This window comes from Danio rerio, chromosome 19, assembly GCF_052040795.2.
Source record: "Danio rerio strain M-AB ecotype USA chromosome 19, GRCz13ab, whole genome shotgun sequence".
NCBI lineage: Eukaryota > Metazoa > Chordata > Actinopteri > Cypriniformes > Danionidae > Danio > Danio rerio.
In genome coordinates, this window is record NC_141039.2 from 36,226,289 (window position 1) to 36,252,981 (window position 26,693).

General features: G+C 33.2%; 1 protein-coding gene across 4 annotated transcripts; it reads right to left on the reverse strand.

The window, feature by feature from the left end:
- Nucleotides 1-693: 693 nt before the first annotated feature.
- Nucleotides 694-26,441, reverse strand: rmp24 (ribonuclease MRP subunit p24). Of its 4 annotated transcripts, XR_015516206.1 has the most exons (6): nt 26,180-26,441; nt 18,474-18,493; nt 16,514-16,713; nt 3,338-3,519; nt 2,074-2,476; nt 694-1,155 (listed from the first exon to the last, which is right to left on the reverse strand). XR_015516206.1 is itself a non-coding variant. In NM_001077280.1 (5 exon segments), coding segments are annotated over 5 exon segments (627 nt in total). In that variant the 5' UTR covers nt 26,254-26,363; the 3' UTR covers nt 860-2,325.
- Between the last annotated feature and the right edge of the window lie 252 nt (nt 26,442-26,693).

Below are 26,693 nucleotides of genomic sequence, written 5' to 3' on the forward strand. Positions count from 1 at the left end.
CTAATCAAACACACCTGAACCAGCTAATCAAGCTCTTACTGGAAATACTAGAAACCTCCTAGCAGTTGTGAGGCAAGTTGGAGCAAAACTTAGCAGGACACCGGCTCTCCAGGACTGAGTTTGGACACCCCTGATGTAAAGTCAATGGCAGGTTTTTATAATGGAAGTCTATGGGACACTTGTTAGGGTGCCATAAGTAGTTGCTAGGGTGTGGCTAGTAAGTTAAAAGGTTATCCGAGTTACATGAGCCCAACTTTAGGTCTGTATGACAGTCTGCTTCAAAGTTATCAGGTCATAAAGTTTGGTCCAATGTTAAGTCTATGGGACTTTTCTGAATTTTCCAGGTCAGTTTTGGGAAAACCGTAAGTCGGATCAGTTGGAAAAGAAATAGCAACCCGAATCAGACCAGTTGGGAGGTTTGGTGTTGAACCGTCTAGGAGGAGATGCATATAGAAATTAGACTCAGAAGAAGATGGAAGAAGAATATGTTTCTGTAGTATAACAGTCCGTTGCCTTAATGAATTAAACTGCGTTAATAAATGAAAATTGTCTGTATGGAAATACATATAAATATCTATTATTTATTTAGCTGTAAAATCGAATATACAATATATACATACACTAAATCTATAAAATCATCTAAATCTATTCATAGATGTCTTTTAAGAGAACCAAATAAACAAAGAGACTTGATTATGTGAACTTTTTATTGCAAAAACTGAAAAAAGACAAAAGTACAACCATCTCAATATTGCATTTTTGGTCTTCACTAAATAGTTTGAAGGCTAAAAAGCCATCAAATGTAAACAACCCTCCACATATTTGTTTATGAATATTAAAAAATAAGTAAAGCCAAGTGTAAATACAATCCTTCTTTTAATATCAGTGATCCAAATGTAAGAGTTGCGGATACAAATGTGTGAATTCAAAACATATAAAATAAAGATGAAACACACCACATATAAAAGTGAATCTTTCCAGTAGAAAAATGAATGTGCAGTATCGTGAAAATAATAAGCAAATAACATGTAAAAAGTCACAGCATGGTTCTGTAGCACAAGTTACACTCTACTGTAAAAAAGGATGTTTTTTTATGTCACTTACACAGTCCAAAGTGAGGGAGTCAGTAAGCATTTATAAATCAATCTAAAAGGGGTGCATTTATTTGATCAGAAATACAGTAAAACGGTTCAATTGTAAAATATTATAGTAGAGTAATGGTTTACATTTTTATTTATAGCTGAGATTTAAAGCAGAATTTACAACATTAATAATCCAGTATTCAGTGTCACATTTTTAATACATTTTTTTAAATTTTGTTTGGATTATAAATCAAATAATATGTGCACTAAATTATGAATAATAACTCTTCACAATTACTATTTTAAGTACATCATTAAATAAAGCCTCTTTAAATAATAAAAATCTGATTTAAAGTTGAGTGGAAACTGTGATACATTAAATTTTTGAGGATTTTATGATGAAAAAGATCCAAAACAGCAATTTGTTTGAATTATTTGATCCTTTTTTTGAATTTTAAAGTCTTACAGTGTCCTTTATTAATAAAAGAAAGTATAATTGTAATGGTACTTTTGACTAGTACTCATTTATAGTTCAATATATGAAGCATGATAATAATATTAATATACTGATGATAATAATAATAATAATAATGATAATAATAATATTTTGATGATGATGAGAAGGATAATAATAATATATTGATAATAATAATAATATATTGATAATAATAATAATACATTGATAATAATAATAATAGACAATATTAATAATATATTGATAATAATAATAATAAAAATAATTGATAATTATAATAACAATATATTGATAATAATAATATATATTTTTTCAGAGCAGATCATATCAGAATTATTTCTGAAAGATCATGTGACTCTGGAGACTACAGTACTAATACAGTATATAACAGGAGTAATAAAAAAATTATAAACCTGTAAACCACATTAATTAGTAAGGATGTTATTTTAAATTGCATTAATATGCAACAATATTACAGCTTTCCTTTATTTTGATCAAATAAATGCACCCTTGGATGGTGAGCAGAATAGACTTCTTATAGACATGTAAAACACTATCCCACACCTCTGACTGGCAGTGTAAAAGTCCACAAGGATCCATAAACAAGTGAAAGGAAAGGAGAAGTTCTGTTCCAGATAATCCAGTCTCTAATGACTCCTCCACTAGATGGCATTGTTACCCATGAAGTGAAGTGATCGACCTCTGAATTTCAGCAGCTTCCCTCAAAGTAAACCAGAGTCTTTTTTTTCAGCAGCAGCTTTGAGGTCTTCAAAGAGAAGAGAGAAAGTCCTTCAGACCACCTTTCTTGCCCTGTTGTTTGTTTTCCAGCATGAGGATCTTCTTGAGACGAGCGAATGGTGACGATTTCACACTGCTGGACTTTGATGATGAAGATGAGCTGGTGTTTGAAGATGCTGACCTGCATTAAAAAAAGTAATGTTGTCACAATACTGGAATTTCCAACGTTGATATGACACTTAAAAAATACTGATGCTAGATACCATTTTATATACAAGGAGGAAATACTGCATTAATTTAAAAACGACAGTAAATATGAAGGTCTTAATTTATTCATTAGCATAAGTAAAAATCTCAATCATGGTTCAGGATATTTACTACCAGTATTTGAATCAGCCCAGCTATTTCAATAAATATTTAAATGAATTAATAAAATATATCAAACATAATATAAAAATAAATCAAATAAAATTAGATAAAAACAAATCAAACAAACCTTTAAAAAAAAAAAAAAAAAAAAAAAAAATCGAACATTAAAATAAAATAAATAAAAACAACAAAAAAACCTAAACCAACAACAACAAAAAACAATCAAACTTTAAATAAAACCAAAAAAATTACAAATAAACAAAAACTGATTAACTAACCTAAACAAACAAAAAAGCAACAACCAAACATAAAAAAATACAAATAAACAACTACAATTACAAATAAAAAAACTAATTAACTAGTCTAAACAAACAAAAAGCAATCAAGCAAAATAAATTAAATAAAAAAATGTCAATTTTTTCAGGTTTTTAAATGTTTGATAAGTATTTAAAATTTTTAAAAGTTATCTGACATATAAAGTTGAAGTCATTTATTCATTGATTTATTTTCTTTTTCAAATATTTCCCAAATGATGTATAACAGAACAAGGAAATTTTCACAGCATTTCCTATAATATTTTTCTTCTGGAGAAAGTCTTATTTGTTTCATGTTTGCTACGTCTATAAATATTATATTTAGAGATGTGTTGAACAAAATCATCTTTTTCGTTTACCTTGGTGTGCTGCTGGGTGTTCTGTTTGCCACAGATTTGGGAGTGGCCCAGTTGACTGTCTGTGGTGTTCGGTGTTTGCTTGCGCTTCCAGGCGTACTTTTGTGTTTTGAAAGGGACACCAGAAGCTCCCGGTTCATTCCAGGTTGTCTGGACACTTTATTACAGGTGTGACAGGTCGCCATCTAGAACAAGAAAACAGCTCGGTTAAAAATTAAAGTCAAAATTATTATCCCCCTTAAGAAACACAAATATATGTTAGTTTTTATTTGATTGTTTTTAAACATACAGTTGTCCAATGACTTGCTTAATTAGTTTCCTGGTTAAGTCTTTAAATTGCACTTTTAAGTGCTTTAATTCTAGTATCTTGCAAAATTAATAATATATTAAAATATTAAATACTCCATAATGGCACAGAAAATACTAATTTATTTAAATTTTTAAGAATTTGTTGTAAAACATATCTCCTTTTTAAACACCCCCTGGTAAATAATTGAAAACGAATTAAAAATACACATCAAGGAAGAAAAAAAGTACTAAACTAATACATAAAATAATCGATTGTAACATTTTAAAAGTATAAAATTCACACACAAAAAAAATGCAAATAATGGAAAAAACTATTCAATTGTAAAGAAAACACAAAGAATGTCTGACATCAGATTAATTTAAAACATCAGATGTAAAACAGGGATTTTAAACATGGAACTGAAATAACATTGATGATCTTAATCTTTTTAAACGAATAGTGTTGACAGAAAAGTATGCCATATTTCCATGTCTCAGCTAACAAAAAAAAAAATGGATTGCCCAATCCATTCACGTCAACTATACAGCCGCACACAAAAGCCAAACACAACAGCAATACAATTCAATCTTCAACATTAGTAAAACCAACATCTATGCTTTTTGTATGTGGTTAAACTTCCAAGCTAACAAGTTTTTCTTGCTAGTCATGACCATGAAAACACTCATCTGAGGTATTTCACAAACTCTATGTGAACGTGAGCTCTATATAAAGCAAAGCACAGGCCAAAAGAACACTCAACACATGCCTGAAGGCCAGAAACTGACAAAAGCCACAACTAAATAAAGCTGACCAACCACTGCCGCTTCCAAACTTCAGCTTCAATAGCGAACACTTATAATCACCAAAAAATAATAATTATAATAATAAATAAATTATTAAATTAAATGATAAATAAATTAAACAAAATAAAACTGATAGACATGTTCCACATATAAAAACAAATTAATAATGAAAACCGCTTCTCTTTTGAACTATTCAAATAAACTTGTAAAATATATCACAACAGCAGTGTAAAAATCTGCATAATAAATCACATCTTAAAAATAATACAACAGAAAATACTGTAGATCATTGTTCAAAATATTACTGTATTTTTGATCAATAAATGTAGGCTTTTTACATCTTACAGACATCTCAATCCCATTCAAATTATTTTATTATTTCTAAACGTATGATCAGAAAGAACTGCGCCAATTAAGTCATTTTATATAACTCATTCTGTTTAGACTTACCGACACAAAGGCAGCCATGGTTTGTTGAGGTAAAAAGTGGCTAAGTTGAAATGTAGATGATTTGAGATGATCCAGGGATGTGTGTGTGTCTGCGTGAAAGCAGCTGTGTTTACTACAACAGCCTTCATGTCTGGAGATTTAAAGAGCAGGATAAGCCAATCAGCTGCAGTGGGAGGTGGAGTTTGCATGAATGACTCTGGACTCTGATTGGCTACTGAAGGAACAATGTGTAACATCTGAACAATTATTTATGGAATGTCTCAGGAGCCTCACAAAAATTGACATGACTATTATTAAATAAGGGGATAAGCATGATTTAGTGCTGCTTTTACCTAATATTTTAATGTGAATTGAGAACTGAGATCAAATAACTTCTACGATCATTATTTATAAGTTCATAATGATTTAAATGATATCTTTTAATTCAGATATGCCATATGTTTCATTATATTCATGTATTTTTCAATCAAGAAACCACTGTAAGTGCTTGTTCCTGTGTGTAAAATTTGTAATTATGGTAGTAATCTTAGTGTAATCTTTATTTGTTCATTCGTTTGTTTAGGTCAGTTGGTTTGTTGTTTGAGTTATTTGTTTATTTGTTTGATTGGGGAGGTTGTTTGCTTATTTGGGGTGGGTTGCTTGTGTGATTGGGTTTGTTGGTCGTTTGGGTTGGTTGGTTGGTTGGTTGTTTGTTTGGTTGTTTGAGTTGGTTGTTTGTTTGTTTGTTTGGGTTGATTGTTTGGGTTGGTTGGTTGGTTGTTTGAGTTGGTTGCTTGTTTGTTTGTTTGTTTGGGTTGATTGTTTAAGTTTGTTGGTTGTTTGGGTTTGTTGGTTGTTTGTTTGGGTTGATTGTTTGGGTTTGTTGGTTGTTTGTTTGTTTTTTGAGTTGTTTGTTTTTTGATTGTTTGATTGGGTTGTCTGTTTGGGTTGGCGGTAAGTTTGTTGGTTTTTTGTTTGTTTGGGTTGATTGTTTGGGTTGGTTGGTTGTTTAAGTTGTTTGCTTGTTTGTTTGAGTTGTTTGTTTGGGTTTGTTCGTTGTTGGTTTTTTTGCTTGGGTTTGTTGGTTGTTTGTTTTAGTTGTTTGTGTTGTCTGTTTTACTGTTTGTTTGTATTTGTTTGTTTGTGTTGTTATTTTTTTTCTTTGTTTGGGTTGGTTGGTTATTGGGTTTGTTGGTTTGTTTGTTTGGATTGTTTGTTTGCTTGGGTTGGTTGTTTGTTTATTTTGGTTGGGTTGTTTGGTTGTTAGCGATGCAGTGGTGCAGTAGGTAGTGCTGTCGCCTCACAGCAAGAAGGTCACTGGTTTAAGCCTCGGTTGGGTCAGTTGGTATTTCTGTGTGGAATTTGCATGTTTTTTCCTGCTTTGCGTGGGTTTCCTCCGGGTGCTCCGGTTTCCCCCACAGTCTAAAGACATGTGGTACAGGTGAATTGGGTAGGCTAAATTGTCCGTAGTGTTTGAGTGTGAATGAGTGTGTATGGATGTTTCCCAGAGATAGGTTTCAGCTGGAATTGCATCCGCTGCTTAAAAGAAAAACATATACTGGATAAGTTGGCGGTTCATTCTGCTGTGGCGACCCCAGATTAATAAAGGGACTAAGCTGAAAAGAATGAAAGTAAATAAATGAATAAATGAATGTTAAGTAATGAATGAGGTTGTTTGTTTAGGTTATTTGTTTGTTCGGGTTGGTTGTTTGTTTTGGTTGGGTTGTTTGTTTGTTTAGATAGATTGTTTGCTTGGGTTAGTTGGAGTAGTAATTTAAAAATTAAAATTAAAACGCCCTAAAAAGCTTTTTGCTTAAAAAAAAATAAATAAAAGGTGCCCTGATATAGACCATTATAGAATAAAACTAATAATAACATTTTACTTAAGTCCAGACCTAATAAAGGTATAGTTTTATTCCATGATGTATAAATACATCAATCCTTGGCATTTGACCACAATGCTGACCACACTAAACAAAGAGCTTCAGAAGAACATGAGATCAAGATTACAGATAAAATAGGAAACTCCACTACTAAATACTAGTTAACCACAACTATAAAAGTTGTCTGGTTGTCCATATAAAGACTGCAGAGTCTGTCATATCCTTTAATCTCCATCATACAGCTCAGGCCCAGAATAACTTTCATCCATGATCAAAATCTGCCCATTAAGCAGGGTCGTAAACACAATGCTCAAAGCAGAGACATTCAACACAGTTGGCAAAGAAATGAATCCTTAGGATAAACACTGTGTCAATATTAAGCAACGATTCAGACGGGGATGAGAGATGAACATAGTTTTTTCTGCTTTGATGTTGAAAGCTTATCTAACTAAATTAAATGATGATGAAACTGTGGTGTTTTACACACACACATGAAAAAAAATCAAGCTGGTTAATTCACATGGTCAATTTCTAACATCTGTTGGTTAATGAATTCTTTCTGGGTAAAAATATTTTAAGAATTGGAAATGTGAGAGCAAAAATTCATATTTATGATGGCCAAAACCCCAAAGCTCCATTCTGAGAAGTTAATGTAATTAGTTTGCTGACACCAAGTAACTAATAGGAAAAGCAACAAAGAGAGAGGATGACTGCATATAGATCATCCAGTAAACATAATAATTGTTTGAGGCTTTTTTTCTTACTTAAACCTTTTCAATCTGCCCAAATGAACATGCACGTTGTGGTCTAAAAGTTTGAGAACATTTTCCCATTTAACAGTGACAAGTTAATTCAAAAGTTAACGGTCACCCATGATGCAAAATCAACTTTTGAAAGCTGTTTGAACATAACTGTGTGTATAGGTCTAGTGTGTTCACAGCCATATTGGAGTCATTTAAACAAAAGTCTATCTTTTTTAATTTCCTGACATTAAATCCAAATCCCAGTGATTTTGAGGCACGCTACAACACGATGAATAGGAGTGCATTTACCCCAAACACTGAGTTGACTGACAGGAGCGTATTAACAGGCCTCCGTAGTAATACGTATACAAATATCCACAGAACAGGATTTGCTAAGAAACTAGGATTAAAAGATCTGTTCCAACTCTCTATGATCAGCTGCCCCTCATGTTTGTAATAAAAAGAAGTAAAAAAATATTATTGTTTTATCTTTAATTGTTAATTGCTAAATATACTGTTATCTACTGTTTTCATTTTCTTTCACTACTGCGATGTCATTTGTATTCATGTTATGTTTAATGTAAACATCACAATTGTTTTGGCAATACAAATGTAATTTTTGTCATGCCAATAAAGCAAGTTTGAATTTGAAAGACAGAATAAAATCTCAATACTGTTTTGTTCTATAAAGCTGACAATTTTTTTTTTAATTTTAAATAAAACATTGTGATTTAGAGCTTTTTTTTTTCAGAAAACAACAATTGGTCAAAATATCCCAATTTTCCCATTGTTATGATAGAAAATGCCACCAAATATAGCTTTTTTTAACTTGTCTGAAGTGCAAAAGATTGGTTTAGTGCTGTCTAAAAAGTCAGAAGTATTAGCCCCCTTTCATTGCTTTTAAAATTTTTTTTTTAAATATTTCCCAAATTAAATTTAACATTTTCAAAGTATGTCTGAATTATCTTCAGAAAGAAGCAAATGTTTAATTGTATATTTATTTAGGCTAAATTAAAACCTTTAAAATGATTAGCCCCTTTATATTTTTTTCGATATTCTACAGAACAAACCAGTTATACAATAACTTGCCTAATTACCCTAACCTGCCTAGTTAACTTAATTACATTTTTAAGCCTTTAAATGTCCCTTTAAGCTGTATAGAAGTGTCTTGAAAAATATCTAGGAAAATATTATGTGCTGTCATCATGACAAAGATAATATAAATCAGTTATTAGAAATGAGTTGTTAAAACTATTATGTTTAGAAATGTGTTGAAAAAAATCTTCCCTCTGTTAAACAGAAATTGGGGAAAAAAAGGGGTGCTAATAATTCAGAGGGGCTTATAATTCTGACTTCAACTGTATGTTAATGAAAACATTGCATCTTTTTGTTATTGCATGCAATAAAATCCTTTAACTGTCAGCGCCGATAGCAGTCCCAAATTTGAATCCTATCTTTCCTTTTGAAGGACCTTTCCTTTCCTTTTTACATCAGACTTGCAATACAGTGGTCCCTCATTATTCGTAGGAGTTACATTCTAAAAATCACCTGCAATAGGCGAAATCGTGAAGTAGTCAGCTTTATTATATTTTATTTTTCAATTATTATAGATGTTTTAAGGCTGTAAAACCCCTCACTACACACTACATACATTTTTCTCAGACAGGCATTACTATTTTCACACGTTTCTCTCTTGTTTAAACACTCTCAAAGTTCAAACATTCATAGAAAAATAAGTCCAGCATTATAGAATGAAACCAAATATTAAAACCATTTGATTTTCATTTATTTATTCTGTTATGGTGCCCTACAGCCATGTAACATCTACCTTTTTTCAAGTATGTCCTGAAGTTCAACTTTTTGTCCGATGGTTAGCATCTTTCTCTGCCTTTTGAGTGCAAAAGCAGGTGCCTTTGAGGGTGCAGAACAACTGGTCAATGTGGGGAGAAAACTTGCAAACTACAGAGCACTTCAGAGTCACACTGTAACAGTCAGCACGCAGAACACAATGCGCTAATCAAGACGCAGAACAAAATGCGATGTAGAAAAAAGTATGTCAAATTGCATTAAAAAAAAATCAGCAAAACGGCGAGTCCGCCAAAAGTGAACGGAGCAATAGCGAGGTACCATTGTATTGCATTTTGAATGTCTTCACAAACCTTCAGACTACAGATACCTCCATATTAGCCATGCATAATATCTAACTGATATGAGCTGAACGGAAGGGTTTAAGTGTTCTATTAATAGTCCAAAATACTGAAATACCCTCAGCCCAGAAGCCACAAGCCGGACTAGACAGTCAGTCTGGTCTGACCTTGTGCTGAGTCTCTAGATGCCACAGCTGCCCTTGATATGCAAGCCTGGCCAAGTAATATATGTGTGTGTGAGAGTGAGAGAGTTTAGCTATTGATATGTGGAGGCCCATCTGCTTTCCAGGGCGATCGATGGATCTGTGGTTCACCCTTCCCCTTTGACCAAATATGGAAAAAGCTGCATCACTGATTCTTTCCCTGAGGGGAAAACAGGATGTCACACACATCAAGCAGAACCTGCATCAAGCGCTGGCTGGAAAAAGCCAAGGCTGCTGGCACAGATGCTTCGCAAAACGTTGAAAGATCCACAAGCACCATCTGAGCTTTCCGTTGGAGGTGTGAAAACTTTCCAACCCGGAGGTGACAACAACTAAGAGACTGGAAATGCATGTGCGCTACAAATTTGCATATTTTTTTATCTTACATTTGACATAAATTAGAGCATTGCAAATATAAGCAGCCAAAAAATCTTTTAGCAAACATTCTGCGGTGCACTACTCCTAATAGATTTACAATCTGTGACCCACAATGCCTTTAGAACCAGAAAATACATTTTTAAGAAAATTGCTTAACTTTTAGGTAGAAATAAAAAGCAGCAAAATGAAGACCTGTTTCTAAAATGCATGAAAGATTTAAAAAAGTCATGATGATTAATTATTCAAAGATTCATAATGATTCATAGTCAATTATTTTCTTTCGGCTCAGTCTGCATTTCAGAGATCACCACAGCGGAATGAACTGCCAACAATTCCAGCTTATGTTTTATGCAGCGGATGCCCTTCCAGTTGCAACCCAGTACTGGGAAACACCCACACACTCATACACTACAACCAATTTAGTTTATTCAATTCACCTATACCGTATGTCTTTGGGCTGTGGGGGAAACCGGAGCACTCAGAAACCCACGCCAACACAGGGAGAACATGCAAGCTCCACACAGAAATGCCAACTGGCCCAGCCTGGACTCAAACCAGCGACCCCCTTGCTGTGAGGCGACAGTGTTTTACCAAATCTACATACAGCATACTGTATTTGTAAAGATGAAATAGGCATTAATCCAACTAAGATATAAAAGGCTACTTAAAATAACTTGCTAAAGACCTGGCAGAGCTGTCACAAGCCACAGCGCGTCAAGCATTTCACTGCGAGAGACTGACTGGCTCTGACTGACTGAGAAGTTCAAGACCGAGAGTTTCAAGAGCCCTAATTCAACAAGGGACATGAGCTGGAATCAACTCATTTACACCCACTGACCCAACCAGTCAGCATTTCACCTTCCGCCTTCATCTATATGCTTCTGAAGTATTATTTTATTAACATTACTATATATCACAAAGAGAAAAAGCTGATGAATGTGCAGATGAAAGCTGCTGATATCAAATGAGAAGCAAGCAGTGATTTTCATAGCAACCCATGACTGAATGAATTTATTTATTTATTTATTTAAAAGGGACAATGCACAAAGATTACATTAACCTCAAAGAGGAAAGATGCATTGTGCCAGCTTGTAGCAGGATTGCTAATTTCCACCTGTAGTCCCTGGACAGGTTAAAATTAAAACAATAAAATCCAATTAATTAAAAAGTCAGTTTAAAACATTTAAGCATAATCGCATGAAAACTAAAACACTGCCAACTCAAAAACATCTCACAGTGTGTACAAATTTGATTTGACAAAAACCACCTCCTAGTCAGGCGTGAAAACATCTTATAAAACCATGGTAAAAAATAATCAAATAGGCAAGTACATTTCAATTAAGTTAAAAGTAAAAGTCTTTACACACTGAAGTCTGACATTTTCGTATCGTTTCTATGTATTTCTGTGTATTAATTAATCCATAACGAAAAAACGCAAAACATTTCAGAGTCCTTTCAACTAGTGATACTTTGTCCTCTTGTTAAAAAATAAATTGTTGTTTGAAATTAATAAATAAATAAAAATAAACTGTTAAAAAAATAATAACTTGTTCATTCATTTCCTTTGGCTTAGTCCCCTTAATTAATCGGGGGTCGCCACAGCAGAATGAACTGTCAACTTATCCAGCATGTTTTACACAGCCGATGCTCTTCCAGCTGCAACCCAGTACTAGGAAACATCCATACACACTCATTTAAACACAATTAGTTTATTCAATTCACTATTCAAATATTTATTTAAATGAATATTTATTTTATTCAAATAGGTCTGCTGTGGAAACCAAGCACCTACGCAAACACAGGGAGAACATGCACACAGAAACTGACCTTCTAGCTGTGAGGCGACAGTGCTAACCATCGAGCCACCGTGTCACCGGAAAATAAAAATAATAATAAATATTACGAAAACAATAATAATAATATAACAAGAATATTATCATTATAAACCATTATTTTGTATATTTTATAATTGTTTTAGGTTACATTTATTTAAAAATGCTAACAATACATATTACTACAATTTAAACCTTACATTTTCTATTAAAATACACACACACACACACACACACACACACACACACACACAAATATATTATGTAATCTATTCTTATTATGGCAAAGCTAAATTTTCAGCATCATTCCTACAGTTTTTAGTGTCGCATGATCCTTTGGGAATAAATGTAATATGCTGTTTTACTGCTTTCTTTATTATAACCTTAAAATATGGCATTAACCTAGAATGACAGATCCTCCATCTTAAAATAGATTGAGGCTATTTTTAAGCTCTGCTAGATCTGACGAACCATGCTGACAAACAGAGATATATGTTTTTCCATGACCTCCACCAAAGAGTTGAGAGATTGCATTGAAAATGTTCTGAATGCTTTTTTTGCTCTCAATGCTAACACACTAATGTAGGATGGGAAAATAAGACAGGCTTAATAGAAATGAACTCTACTGACATTGGCTCCCTATCAAGTTCATTATTGGCTCCTGCCAGAATCTTCCTCTCCCGCAGAGAAGCAAATGCCAGCAATGTGTGCAGAATCTAACAGTCTTACGCCTACCAGTCAACAGAGTCTCAGATACTGATACAGTGTGTGTTCGTGTAGAGCAGCACGTATAGCTCCAGAGCGATGCTACTGAGGGTCAAGGCAATGTGAATTGGTTAAAGTAGTTATGAACATATCTCCCCAGTTGACTAATTACATTAAGAGTTGCATACATTTTTGTATTACAAGGTTAAAAAATGTATCTAAATGTGCAACTGAGGCCTTATTTACATAAATATTTGCTAATTTGAATTTATTTATGGCACAAAATTCGAACATTGGATGAAGCCAATGTCATGCCTCCACGAGACTCACTCAAGGACACATCAACCATCTGTATATGCAACCTGTCATTCGCTTGGACTACAACTCCCATGATAAATCACCCACTACAGCTGTGAACAATTTGGACTCTGACATTACACACACTACATAAACCCTCAATTCAAACGCTGATCAAAATTTGTGAGTGTTTCTTTGTTTTGATCCCTGTACTGTTCTCAAGTTTAGGATTGTATTCTGCCTGCTCCTGTTGTTTGTCTGACCATCTTTCTTTAAGGGTCACGAAACACCAAAACACATTTTTTGAGATGTTGACAGTCATATACGTGTCCCACGCTGCTAAAAACACTATTAGGACACATGTATTTTACAAAAAAGTGAAAATGGGTACAACGTGATGTCTTATGAGGTGGGGCTTATTACCTGCCTATTAAGATATTGCTGTTTATTAGTACTTATATAGTATGATGTTGTTCTAAGGGCTAAGCTGAATAACAATATTATATTTGATTGCGTTCAAATTTATCAATACCAATGATAAAATCTGAACTTTTTTACTCTATATTGATCTAAGAGCCAATCACACAGCAGAAATGTGTAACAATGGGAATCTAGAAGTGTGTTGACATTAGAGATGTACCAAATTGAAAATTTATCAAATGAAATGTTATGCCATTTAATGGACCCATTTAATGTAGCTTCAGTCAATGTTGGGATACTCTGGAAGCATTAACAACTTATATCGAAATATATATTGTTATCGTTTAAAATGGAAAACAATTAGATTGCATTTTTTACCATATCAGGCAGCCCTACTTCTACATCTCTATTCCTACTCAATACATGAACCCAACTACTACCTTACTAACTATTAATTTGTAATTTATTGAGCTAAAAGTCTCTAATAGCAAGAATTGAACTTTAAAATAAAAGTGTGACCCAAATAAGAAGAGTGTAATAAATGTATTGTTCATTGTTTGTTCCTTTTTGTAAATATTAACTAATGGAAACATGTAACGTGTGTTACCAATGGATGAAACATTTTGTCCTCCTGTGTCTTGCTTCATTTCTAAATCTAAGCACAAGCACAGATCCTGTCATGCTTTAGAATGAGTCTTTTAAAATGGGAACTTTTCCGCTCTAAATCATCTTCCTGGCTTTTAGATCAAAGTCATCGGAGGCTAAATGAATCGCTATAAAAAGAGCATTTCGGTGTGCAAGAGATGTCTTTCTGCCAGACGAATGAGAATTATTGTGTGATGGTCTATTAACATAGCTCCTAAAAATAAAGAATCATACTCCTGGCTGAACTTCTAAACATTTGCATCATGTATTAGGATGCATTTTGAAAACAAGATTTCATTTGTGTCCCACAGTCTATTAAGAGTGCATAAGTAAGAGCAGGCTTTATTTTAAAGTGGAAGTCAATGGGAACTGCTTTTAGGGATACATCAATGATCCTGTGTCCTTCTGTGTCCTGATCTGTGTCCTTCAAAGCAACAGCAGCCAAAATAGTTCATTTTTAAATTAACGTTACATTACAACAGACTACTTTTTCATTGTATCCCCCAGATTAGTTAATATAGAGAAAATATGTTGCTTATAAACATAAAGAAGGACAAAAGCTTTAAAATCAGAAATGTTAAAAGTGGTTGGCTCATTGGATGTCCAGTCTGAGTCTGACCTGGGTCACATCCTGATCTAATTCACCCTCTCTCCCCCATACTTCCCTGTCTCTATTGCATCTATACAATAAGTACATTTTGAAAAATAATAATAATAAAAATAAATAAATAAAAATTACAATATTAAAATATGAATGCTTACATCTTAAATGTGCTTGATGTAATGTCATGGTTATAATCAGGGCTTGACATTAACTTTTTGGATCACCAGCCACAGTGGCTAGGAAATTTCTAACATTACTAGCCACTTGTCATTTTCACTAACCGCACTTTTGCTGTTGGAAAAATATATTTTACATGCATAAATTTGACTTTGACATGCTAAAATGACTTGATTTAGATGTTGTGTTCATTCATTTCACTTTTTGTGTGTGCTGTGTAAGAGTTGCTCAATGTGGATGAGCAAATGGGTTGTGTTGCATTGCAATTAATTTTTATTTCACATGACTTTACAGGGCTCAAAGTTAAGGATTTAACAAATTTATCTCTGACCACACCAAAAATAAATAATTATTTATTAGCCACTAATTTTTAATAATGTGTCAAAACTAGCAAAGTGTAGCTATATACATGCACCTTTTAAGTCAACAAATTTTTCCTTAAAAAAAAAAAAGACATTTAAAAAAAGAACTACTGTCATGTATTTAAATGTCCACTGTAATCTTTCCTGGATTAAGATCCCAGATCACCAGTTATCTACATATAAAGTGTGTGCTAATCTCATATTAAAGCAATGTTATTGTAAAAAATGACAATAAACCACATTAACAAAAATAACTAAGCAAAAGAAAGCAGGTAAAAAACATGCTGTGAGTGATACTGAAAGGACGATCACATGCACACGGTTAATGTCAGGCCTGTTAATAATCAGTTAAAGGAATAATTAACGAAAGCAGTAACCGCTTAATTTCTCGGTAGCATGATAGTATTATTAGTAGCGATGATGCTGCTGAAAACTTGTAATGAAGTAATAATAAAAATGAATAAAAATTAATCTATTAAATCAAAATAATAATGCTTTCACAGAATATTTGACAAGATCACATGGCCTAATACCATGACTTTATCTCCACATTAGGTGTACATTATTTTAAAATAATTCAACAGCTTATTGTCAAGTCCTGCTTAAACATTCTAGAGTTTAACATCTGTATGATTTTTTTTTACAAAAATTTTAATTTTAATTAGCAGTTTTAAACACATTCATTTATTTATTTATTTACTGTATATTTTGTTTTATTTATATTTTATTATCAGACAATAAATGTAACATAACACTCGTCTTTCACATGATGACAGTACATAATATTTTACTAGTTATGCTGCAAGATATTAGTATTCAGCTTAAAGTGCCATTTAACGTCTTTACTTAGTTATTTTACTAAAGTTATTAAGGTTAACTAGGCAAGTTAGGTGAATTAGACAATTCATTGGTTTTATATGTATCTAATCAGGAAAAAACAATTCTTTAGGCGGCTAATAATATTGACAATTTTTTTAATATTTTTAAATCTTTATGATTCCAGCCAAGCTAAAATAAATAAGACTTCCTCCAGAAGAAAAATACAATAGAAAATACTGTGGAGATAAATCCATGCTCTGTTAAACAGCACTTAGGAAATATGTTATAAATATGAATCCTTTGGTCTTCAACTCAACGTTAACATGGTTAACTATGTCAGTTTTCCATTCATACATCTAATCTAATCTTAAACACCCACACTTATGATACTGAGGGCAGAAAATAAACTGAAGTGGACATAAAACAGGTGGACTGGACCTCACCATAGCATTGGAGGCTCTTTTAAACTTTTGCAGGACTGCAGTCTGTTCAGCGCTGAGTCTCTTTCCTGCAGACTCTCTCTTTAGAAGTCGTCTGATCCTCGCCGTGGGCTTCCGCTTGGGCCGCAGACGCACGTGATGATTGCCCAGTTTCCGCCACTCGAAACAGAAGGGGCAGATTATAGACTGCGGCAATGCAGCGGCTGAAACAGAGGGAGAAATATAGATGAGGTTTTTGGCATGGCAACTGGTTAAAATAAAGCAGGTGATGCTGTGCTCTATTCTGAGGAGGGTTTGGCATTTTGGACTTTGGAAAACAGCTTTTGCAATATGTGGTCATCCAACCCCGCTGTCGGGCAGTCTTTGAGGTTTGTGAAGGCCATAGAAATGGATTCTAGTTTGACATCAGGAATTGTGGTAGAACTTAATGGATCTAGCTTGGGTCACCCTACCTTTTAAGACCAACTTTCTCTTGTGTTGCTTACAAGGTCTTGTGTAGACAATAAACATTGGTAATGTTATCTGTATCCACATATTTTGCCTGTTCTATATAGGGGTTGAGAAAGTTGTAATCTTTACAAGCACAATGTTTACAATATATTATGTTGGGCCTACAATCATTAGATTTTTATATTTAATTCAAACATCTAATCTAATCTAATATTTCATTCATTCATAATCTAATCAAAGTCCATCTAATTTCTACATTCTTAAACAAACATTTGACCAAACCATGGCTATTTCATGGCAAGATCAACAAATAATAGCCTAATACATAATACTAATAATACATACTAATCACTTCAATAACAACTTTATGTTTCAATAAAAGTTTATCCAAAATAAGCGAATATAAATAAAAACAGAATACAAAACTTTACAGTAAAACATTAGATTTAATTTTGCCCTTTAATCTTTTGAAATATTTAAAATTAGATAATTAAAATCTGGAAAATTATACCATTTAGCCAACTGCTAACATTATTAGGTTGCTAGCATGGTTCTAACATGATCTACACTGCTAGCATGATTTATCAGACGTATAGATGTTTATAGCATGATTTAGCCAACTGCTAAGCATGTTGTTAGCATGGTTCTAACATACTAACGCACTGCTAGCAGGGTTTATCAAATGGATGGATGTTTATAGCATGATCTAGCCAACTGCTAACATTATAGCACGTTGCTAGCCTTGTTCTAACATGATTATCAAATTGCTAGCAGACTTATCAGATAGATTGATGTATGAATCAATCTAGCGGAGAAATTAAACTGGTCGTGCCGAACTGAGTCTGGTTCTCTCAAGGTTTTTTTTTCTTCACTCTCCTATTGGTGAAGTTTTTTTTCCCTCTCCGCTGTCACCAATGTCTTGCATGGTTCAGGATCTGAAAAGCTACTCATCGATGAATTTGCTCTTCAGTGTTTGGACTCTCAATAATGACTTCAAACCACACTGAACTGAGCTAAACTGAACTGAACTTAAATACTAAAAACTGAACTACCCTGATCCAGTTACTATGACCATTTATGTGAAGCTGCTTTGACACAATCTACATTGTAAAAGCGCTATACAAATAAAGCTGAATTGAATTGAATGAATGTTTATAGCATGATTTAGCCAACTGCTAACATTTTAGCATGGTTCTAACACACTGCTAGCATGTGGATGGATGTTTATAGCATAAGTTAGCCAACTGCTTAAATTTTAGTATGTTGCTAGCATGGCTCCAACATGATTTTCACACTAGCATGATTTATTGGTTGCCTTTTTAACGTTTTTTTGTTTAGATAGATAGACGGATAGATAGATGGAGAGACGTATAGACAAACAAACAGACAGACGGACAGACAGAGGAACAGACAGACGGACAGACAGACGGACGGACAGACGGACAGATAGACAGACAGAAATTATTTAATATACAAATATATTATATATATAATAATAATTATAATAACTTGCCAGTGCTCTGATGCCTCTGCCTGTAACAAAAACAAAAAAAGCAGAGTTAGGCTGTAAATCTCAGACTAAAATAGTTATTCTCAAATATTGCAGCATATGAATAATTCACAGTCTTGGCATTGGTCTTGTGCCCCATCTAAAAGTAAGCCTGCGGTTTGTTTATATCTTATAGATTCATACATGCAGGGTAGAAACTCTGCAACAGTGTGTGAATAACAGAAAATGCTGCAGTCTGGTATACACTCAGTCTAACAACAATCAATGCACTCAGTAAGAATTACAGCATGACTCCTTAAAAATACTGAGGTCAAAATGCTGTCGGTGCTTGAACTTATGACCGTGACTCCCCCAAGGCTTTCATTTCCCCCTCGAGACTTTATGAGTGTCCTTGCTAATTTTAGGAGATGGTGTTGTTCTGCCTGCCTCCGTTGTCTAAGCTTCATAATCCTGTCTAAAATTAGTTCACATTGCTAAAAGCTGCCTGTTGTTATTGTGTGGCACGTGTATGCTAACGGGGGCAGTTTAATTCTCATCATGCATTGCTCCATCATCTGCAAGTGTTTGTAATGCCACAGCGGATGTTTCCCAGCGTGTCCCACAGAGCCGGGGCAGACCTCTTGTTCCCATTGAGAGGACATTGAGCTGTTATCTGGGTGGTGATGAAGTGTGAGGGGAAATAATTCCAGCCTGCTGTGAAGTCTGATAAATGGCCTCCAAACATCCAAACACTTTACAGAGTTATGCATTTGTTTAGCAAATAAATAAATAAAAATAAATAATACAAATCTATTTTTGTTCAGGCTTTAAAAGTTTAAATGAAACATTTAACAAAACTCCCTTTCTCTCTGGCCCAATCCCAATTCTACCCCTTAGACTTCCCCTTACCCCTATTTTCTCGTTTTGCATGTTTACGTGACGGGATAGGGGTGTCCCAATGCTCTTTAGCCTGAACTCGTAGGGCTGGATAGCCCTTGAAACTGAGATTTTTCTTGACCACACTCGAAACCAAGGGTACGAAAATTTCCAATACACCATCAACAGCAGCAGCATAGCTTCACACAGAAGTTAGGAGATGCAAAACTAGTGTTTTTGTTGTCATTATTATGAATTTCTACAAAAAACAAGCACGTTTCAGTAAATTCATATTGGTGTTTGTGTTTTACTGTGATGCTTTAAAAAAACTAAATTAAAAACACTAAATTTTGCTGTCTATAATCACTTTTATTAACTCCTGTATAGTAGTCCGACAACATTCTGTCACCTGGTGACACCGAATACCCTGTCTGAAAAGTCTAGTGGCTGTTAATGACCTTTTTCCAGAGTCTGCTATAATGTTAATGTTGTTTTGGTTTGTTTACATAGATAATTATGGCCAGGGTGTAAATGCACAATACAGTTACGATCTTATTGCCACATAATATCATTATATGATAACATTATATAAGCCTGTAGTGATTTTCTAAAGATAAATACCAAAAAATAACACAACTGGAATAACTACAGCAGTCGCGGTCAACAATCTCATATGAAGCAAGAGATCATGATGACATGATGACGTGTGCTGCTGATGTAGGGCTGTCCCATTTCTCAGGGGTACATTTTGAAGCCCTTCCCCTTCACACTCTGTTTCTAGAGCAAAGGGCCAAGCGGAAGGGAAAGAGGTAGGGGTACAAAATAGAATTGGGATTGGGCTTCTCTCTCTTCATTCAGTGGATTTATTTTACGTTTATTTTGTGTCAGTAATTTAGTTTTTTTTTTAGCACTTTTATTGTAATGCAATTAAAATTGAATTTAAAAAAATCCGAAATGCATTACATCTTGTTTTTAAATTGTTGTCTTTTTTGACTTTATTTTGCAATTTTTTTCTATAATTTTCCTTACTTGACTATTTAACTTGTTTTAGTATTGTCTAAACGTAATGGTTTTATGACTTTTTTTTCCAAACTAAAATTTTGTTTTTATTGCAATAAAATGTTAAAAATATTTGCTTTCTTTTAGGAAACAAATTTGCATTCCTTTAATTTATACTTTTTGGCTTACACTTATTTCATTTTTTTGTTATCTCTCTGAGCTTTTATGAAAATGACAGAGAATATGCACGTGTTTGTTTATTTATTTATTTTTTAAAGTTTTTCGTAATTTTCCTAGGACAAATAATGGGTGCTGTTAAGTAGTTTTAGGACAACTTTGATGGAAGGTCTTGATTCACTTCAAATGCTAATTACTGTATTTTGTTAAACTACCAAAAACTTTAATTTATTAAAATACACTTCAGCATTGCTTCAGCATTGATTTTGCTATGTGTAAATTCGCGACAGTCACATCACAGAGTATGAGAATTAGGTAAGATTTCAAGTGCATTTAAACCATTTGTGTTAGTTTAAATGATAACATTTGTAGTTTTATAAAAAAAATAACTGTATTTAACTTTAACCAATGAAGACTATGCAGTGTTATTTGTTTACATTTATTTGTTCAATTTATACTCTAATCCAGATGAGCATTAAAAAAAAAATTAAAAAAAATCAATAAAACATAATGTGTTTCATGTATGCAGATTAACTGTCCTATTAAATCATTAATCACTAATTACACTAAGTGATCTGGTGAAATTATATTCATATACATATCGCAGAAAAAACATTGCAATGTCAAGTTTTTTCCAATATCATACAGCCCTACTTTATTTACAATTGATTTATCTTTCATTTTGAATCTGTGCTTAAGATAACTGTTTTCTTCCTTTTAATTAATTAATTCTGTGTAATTTATGAAACACTAACTGCTACTAGTTCCAACTAAGCCACTGGCTATGATTCTCCCTTGTGGAAATCTTATTTAAATAAATGTACCTATTTAATAATGCAGCTCCTTTTAAGTGCTCTCACAACCAGGATAAGAAAAAAGCCCTTGTAATTTAATTTACAATGTGCTGTCTAGGCAGGATTATTATCAACAAAGACTCTAAACCCCTGCGATAAAAATCAGGAAAGAGAATAATGCCCCATTACGGTGTTCTTCGAGCAACTCCAAACCGGACACAACAGCTTATATATACAGGCAGAAGTAAAACGTGCCTTATGATGACACCTGTGGAAGATATCGACAGTCAGCCTGCCATTTAAGAGGCTTAACACAAGAGATTTATAACAAGAATGCAACCTCTGCGCACTAACTTAAGAAGATCTCATAGCAAGCATTCTTTCAGACGACGGGTTCCAGTAAGTTACGCACAGAACCGCCGTGAGTCATTACAGATGTACCCTTCGCTCTCCCAACACAACAAGCCAACTAATGCTCAAAACATGCAGTGCGTGAAATCTGAACATGGGCCGGGGAGACATTTAATCCAAGAAAAACATGCCACAACCCAAGGCCGTGTGTTATTTATCTTCACTCTGCTGTGAGAACACAGTCAATATCTAATACACTTAAAAGCATTCCCAAGTGCTTATGAAATGTGCTTCAGTGTAAAATTGTGTTGATTAAGAACTGATCCAAAGTCATCCACGCTGAAAAAAATATCTGTTAAAAAACGCTTTCTGTATTTTGTGATTCACAAGTGTTTTTCAATTATTTACTGTTGTGAATTGCATTATGGAACTTTGATCTCTGCTTTGTTGTTTTTTGATGTTGAAAATTGAACTCTTTGTATTAATAAGGTGATTTTTAATGACATTACATTAGTGTAAAATAATATAATATATGAAAAATAAAAATAATATGTAAAGAAGTAAGTCTGTAAAACAACAGAAAAGATTTTAGCTTAATATACACTCACCAGCAACGTTATTAGGTACACCAGTCTAATCAGCCAATCACATGACAGCAAGTCAAGGCGATCTGCTGCAGTTCAAACCGAGCATCTTAATGGGGAAGAAAGGGGATTTAAGTGACTTTGAACATGGCATGGTTGTTGGTGCCAGACGGGCTGGTCTGAGTATTTCAGAAACTGCTGATCTACTGGGATTTTCACGCACAACTATCTCTAGGGTTTACAGGGAATGGTCAGAAAAAGATAAAATAACCAGTGAGCGGCAGTTCTGTGTGCACAAATGCCTTGTTGATGACAGAGGTCAGAGGAGGTCAGCTGAGGTCAGAAGAGGTCAGTGGATGCCATGGCCAGACTGGTTTGACCTGATAGAAAAGCAACAGTAACTCAAATAACCACTCGTTACAACTGAGGTCTGTAGAAGAGCTCCTCTGAGCTCACAACATGTCAAACCTTGGGCTACAGCAGCAGAGGACCACACCATGTGTCACTCCTGTTAGCTAAGGTCAGGAAACTGAGGTTACAATTCACACAGGCTCACCAAAATTGGACAATAGAAAATTGGGAAAATATTGCCTGGTCTGATGAGTCTTGATTTCTGCTGCGACATTCGTATGGCAGAAGGATGGTCAGAATCTGGCGTCAACACCATGAAAGCATGGATCCATCTTGCCTTGAATCAACGATTCAGGCTAGTGCTGGCGGTGTAATAGTTTGGTGGATATTTTCTTGCCAAACTTTGGGCCCATTAGTACCAAATATGCATTATGTCAACGCCACAGCCTACCTGAGTATTGTTGCTGACCATGTCCATCCCTTTATGACCACAGTGTACCCATCTTCTGATGGCTACTTCCAGTAGGATAACGTGCACGTCAAAGTGCGAATCATCTCAGATTGGTTTCTTGAACATGACAATGAGTTCACTATACTCAAATGGCCTCCACTGTCACCAGACCTCATTCCAATAGAGCACTTTTGGGATGTGGTGGAACAGGAGATTTGCATCACGGATGCTGCGTGATGCTAACATGTCAATATGGACCAAATTTTATGGAGAATATTTCCAGTACCTTGTTGAATCTATGCCACAAAGGATTAAGGCAGTTCTGAGGTAACAAGGGGTCAAACCCAGTATTAGTAAGGTGTACCTAATAAAGTGGCCAGTGACTGTACAACACTAACTTAGACAATATATCACTTTAAAATATAAAGATTGTTAATAAAAGTCACTTTTCAAACTTTTTAAGGTTAAAAGTTGATGGAAGAAAGATCAAGGTCCCATAATGCAATTCAAAAACATAAGGGGGAATATAAAAATAAAAACATGAATTACAAAATATGTAAAACTGCTAATTTACGGATATTTTTGACATTACAGTGGAGATCAAATTCAGAGAACAGTACTATTTTATACATTTTTGTGGTCACTGCTTGTTTGAATTCATCCGGATAGGAGCCATTTTAAACATTTTTCATGAGTTACATTAACATGCACACACACAATGAAAAAACTATGATCAAATTAAAGAACATTTTAAGATTCCTCATAGTTATTGGTGTTAATCTGTCAAGTTGATGGTTATTTACTTAAATTTTTTACAAACTTAAATATTTGACAAACCTAGCTAAAGGTTTTTGCTTTCATGACTTTGCAAGAAAGAAACTGAATGAAAGAAACTGTTTTCAATATGCTACTTTTTAAGCAATCCTGCGTCCTTCTTTTCTCATCCAATGTCATTATCAACATTAAGCAAAATAACTGCCAATACACTCAAAAAAATAGTTGAAGCAACACAATTATTGAGTTTATTTAAACAACGTAACTGTTTTATGTTTAATCCACTAAAATTTGTTAAAACCATTACGTTAATTTTATCAATTTGTGTTGGGACAAAATGAACAGTGTATCTTCAATATTTTGGTTTACTCCATTGGCAGACTATTTGGCTTGTTTTAAAGAAAACATACTTAATTATGATATCTAATTTCTGAAAACAAGAATCTTTTTTGCTCGTCTAGAAAATGCTTCTCGATTTAAGGATTATTAAATATTTAGATTAGAAACAAGACAAAAACTCTAATCAAGAAAAACTTTTGAAATGTGAACGAACCATGAAAACGTGTTTACAAACTGTTCTTTAGTATTGACACTTCATATAAACTGCAATGCTTTTTAAGATCAAAACACTGGTTAAAAAATTGTAATCTATAAAAGTGCAATTCATATATGCCGTGGGTGATTACTAGGGATGTTTCAAATGAGATGAGAAATTGTTCCCTTCACTTTCAGTATATTAAAGGAACAAGTGTTTAATAATGTTACATGTGGGATTAACCCAACACAGCGAACAAAAGCTGCTAAATTACTAACACACTGTTTAGCTGATGAGATTAGAGTGAACGTGCTAATTTCATCACATTCATGGTGCTTTTCTGCTATTCACAAAAAAAGTAAACAAGACGGGTAAAGTAAACTTCTGCATTAAAAAATATTTTAGCATTAAGATTAACAATTAGTTTTTAGTTAGTTTTTAATTAAAAATAGTATTAGCAGTAAATAAAAAATAAATATAAAAAATAAATAAGAATCATTTATATTGTGATTATGTTATTGATACATTAATCTTTCCCTACACCATTGAACCTTCAATAAATGATCAACAAATCTGTAAAAATGAGTGATTTACATTACTATTTTTCATTTATTATTCATTAAAACATTGATTGTACGTAATACGTTGTAACTATTTTTAATACTAATAAAAATAACCACAATACATTATTTAATTATCAATAACACTATTATTACTATTAAAATGATTAAACAATTACAATTATTCTACTGTCATTGTAATTTTATAATTTGTATTATTGCTGTTAAAACACTGACTCTATGTATTATGATATTTCTATTACAAAACAATAACATTTATTTAAACTATTGAGAATTGAACAGATATGACATTTTTTTTTACTTTATTATTAACAACATTAATTATTTGCAATATTATAATTATTTATTGCGGTTTTATTTGTAGTATTAATGATAAAAAATATTAATATTAATTTGTTTTATTATTAATACCATTATATATAAAACAAAACTGATTTATATTGCTAATACTATCATCATTTTGTCATTAAAACATTGATTTTGCATATTTATAATAATATACATTTTATTATTGCGCTCACACACACACACACACACACACACACACACACACACACACACACACACACACACACACACACACACACACACACATTTATATTTTGATATAATATACAATAGTCAATAGAGAGGTTAACATTAATATTAAATTGTTTTGTATTAATATTAATAATAACCAAGTAATAGCAATATTGTTATTGTTATTATAATTTTACATTATCCATAGTTATTGCTAGTACTAACATATAAAATGTAATATAATACAACATCAAAAAACAAGAAAGATTCATATTGCTATTGTTATACTGTTTTGTCATTAAAATAGTGCTTACTCATATTACAAATACCGAAGAATAATAAAATAATCCACCTTACAAAATATAAAATAATAGCAATATATAAAGAATAGCAGTATTTATTATTATAAAACTAATAATGATCAGTATTTTTATAAACAATCTATAAAAAATCATTTTAATGTCACTTTGTCTCATCAGTTATGCTTATTATATTTTCATTGTAGTCTATTGTGTATTGTCAAAAAGCAGAAACTAAATCTCATCAGTTCAGTTCTCATCAGACATAAACATGATCTGCAATGTCTTCTGAAGTACATCATGAAGAGTTGACGAGGAGAATCCTGACATCTACTGGTGACTTCATGACATTACAGCCGTAAACATTAAGAAACGAATGTAAAATAGATTTCATGTCATGTAAAATATGAATAGAAAATGAAAATTAAAGTGTACTTACAGGAGAAAGCGCGACTGTTCAGGGCAAATGTCTTTGTACAGTAAAGAAGCCTTCAGTAAAAAGTTGTGGGTCATCGCGTCTGCGTTTCCAGCCAAGCCTTAGAGACAGAAATTCAGCGTCCGAACTTACAACAAACGCAACGAATTATCAGTTAACATTAATACTATGAGTAAACTGTAAAAATAAAAAAACACGTGCGTTATCCTACTCCAGCGTGAATGCAGGAAGTGCCCGACTCATAATACCCATAATTCCTCAATGCGACCGAGGAATTATGGGAGTGTGAGTTTTGAGCAACTGTCCTCAGGTCGTCGTGATTGACTGCTAAAGAGGATATTTAACAAGTGAATGCCATTTAGGTTGCTCGCACCTTCTTACTGAGTTTTGCTGATTTAATTTATTCTATATTGTATTTAGAACTATTATATCAATTTAATCACAGTTATTCATGTTATTAAACAACTAAATATAGCCTAAATATGACTATATTATAACTATAACTGCAATATGCTAG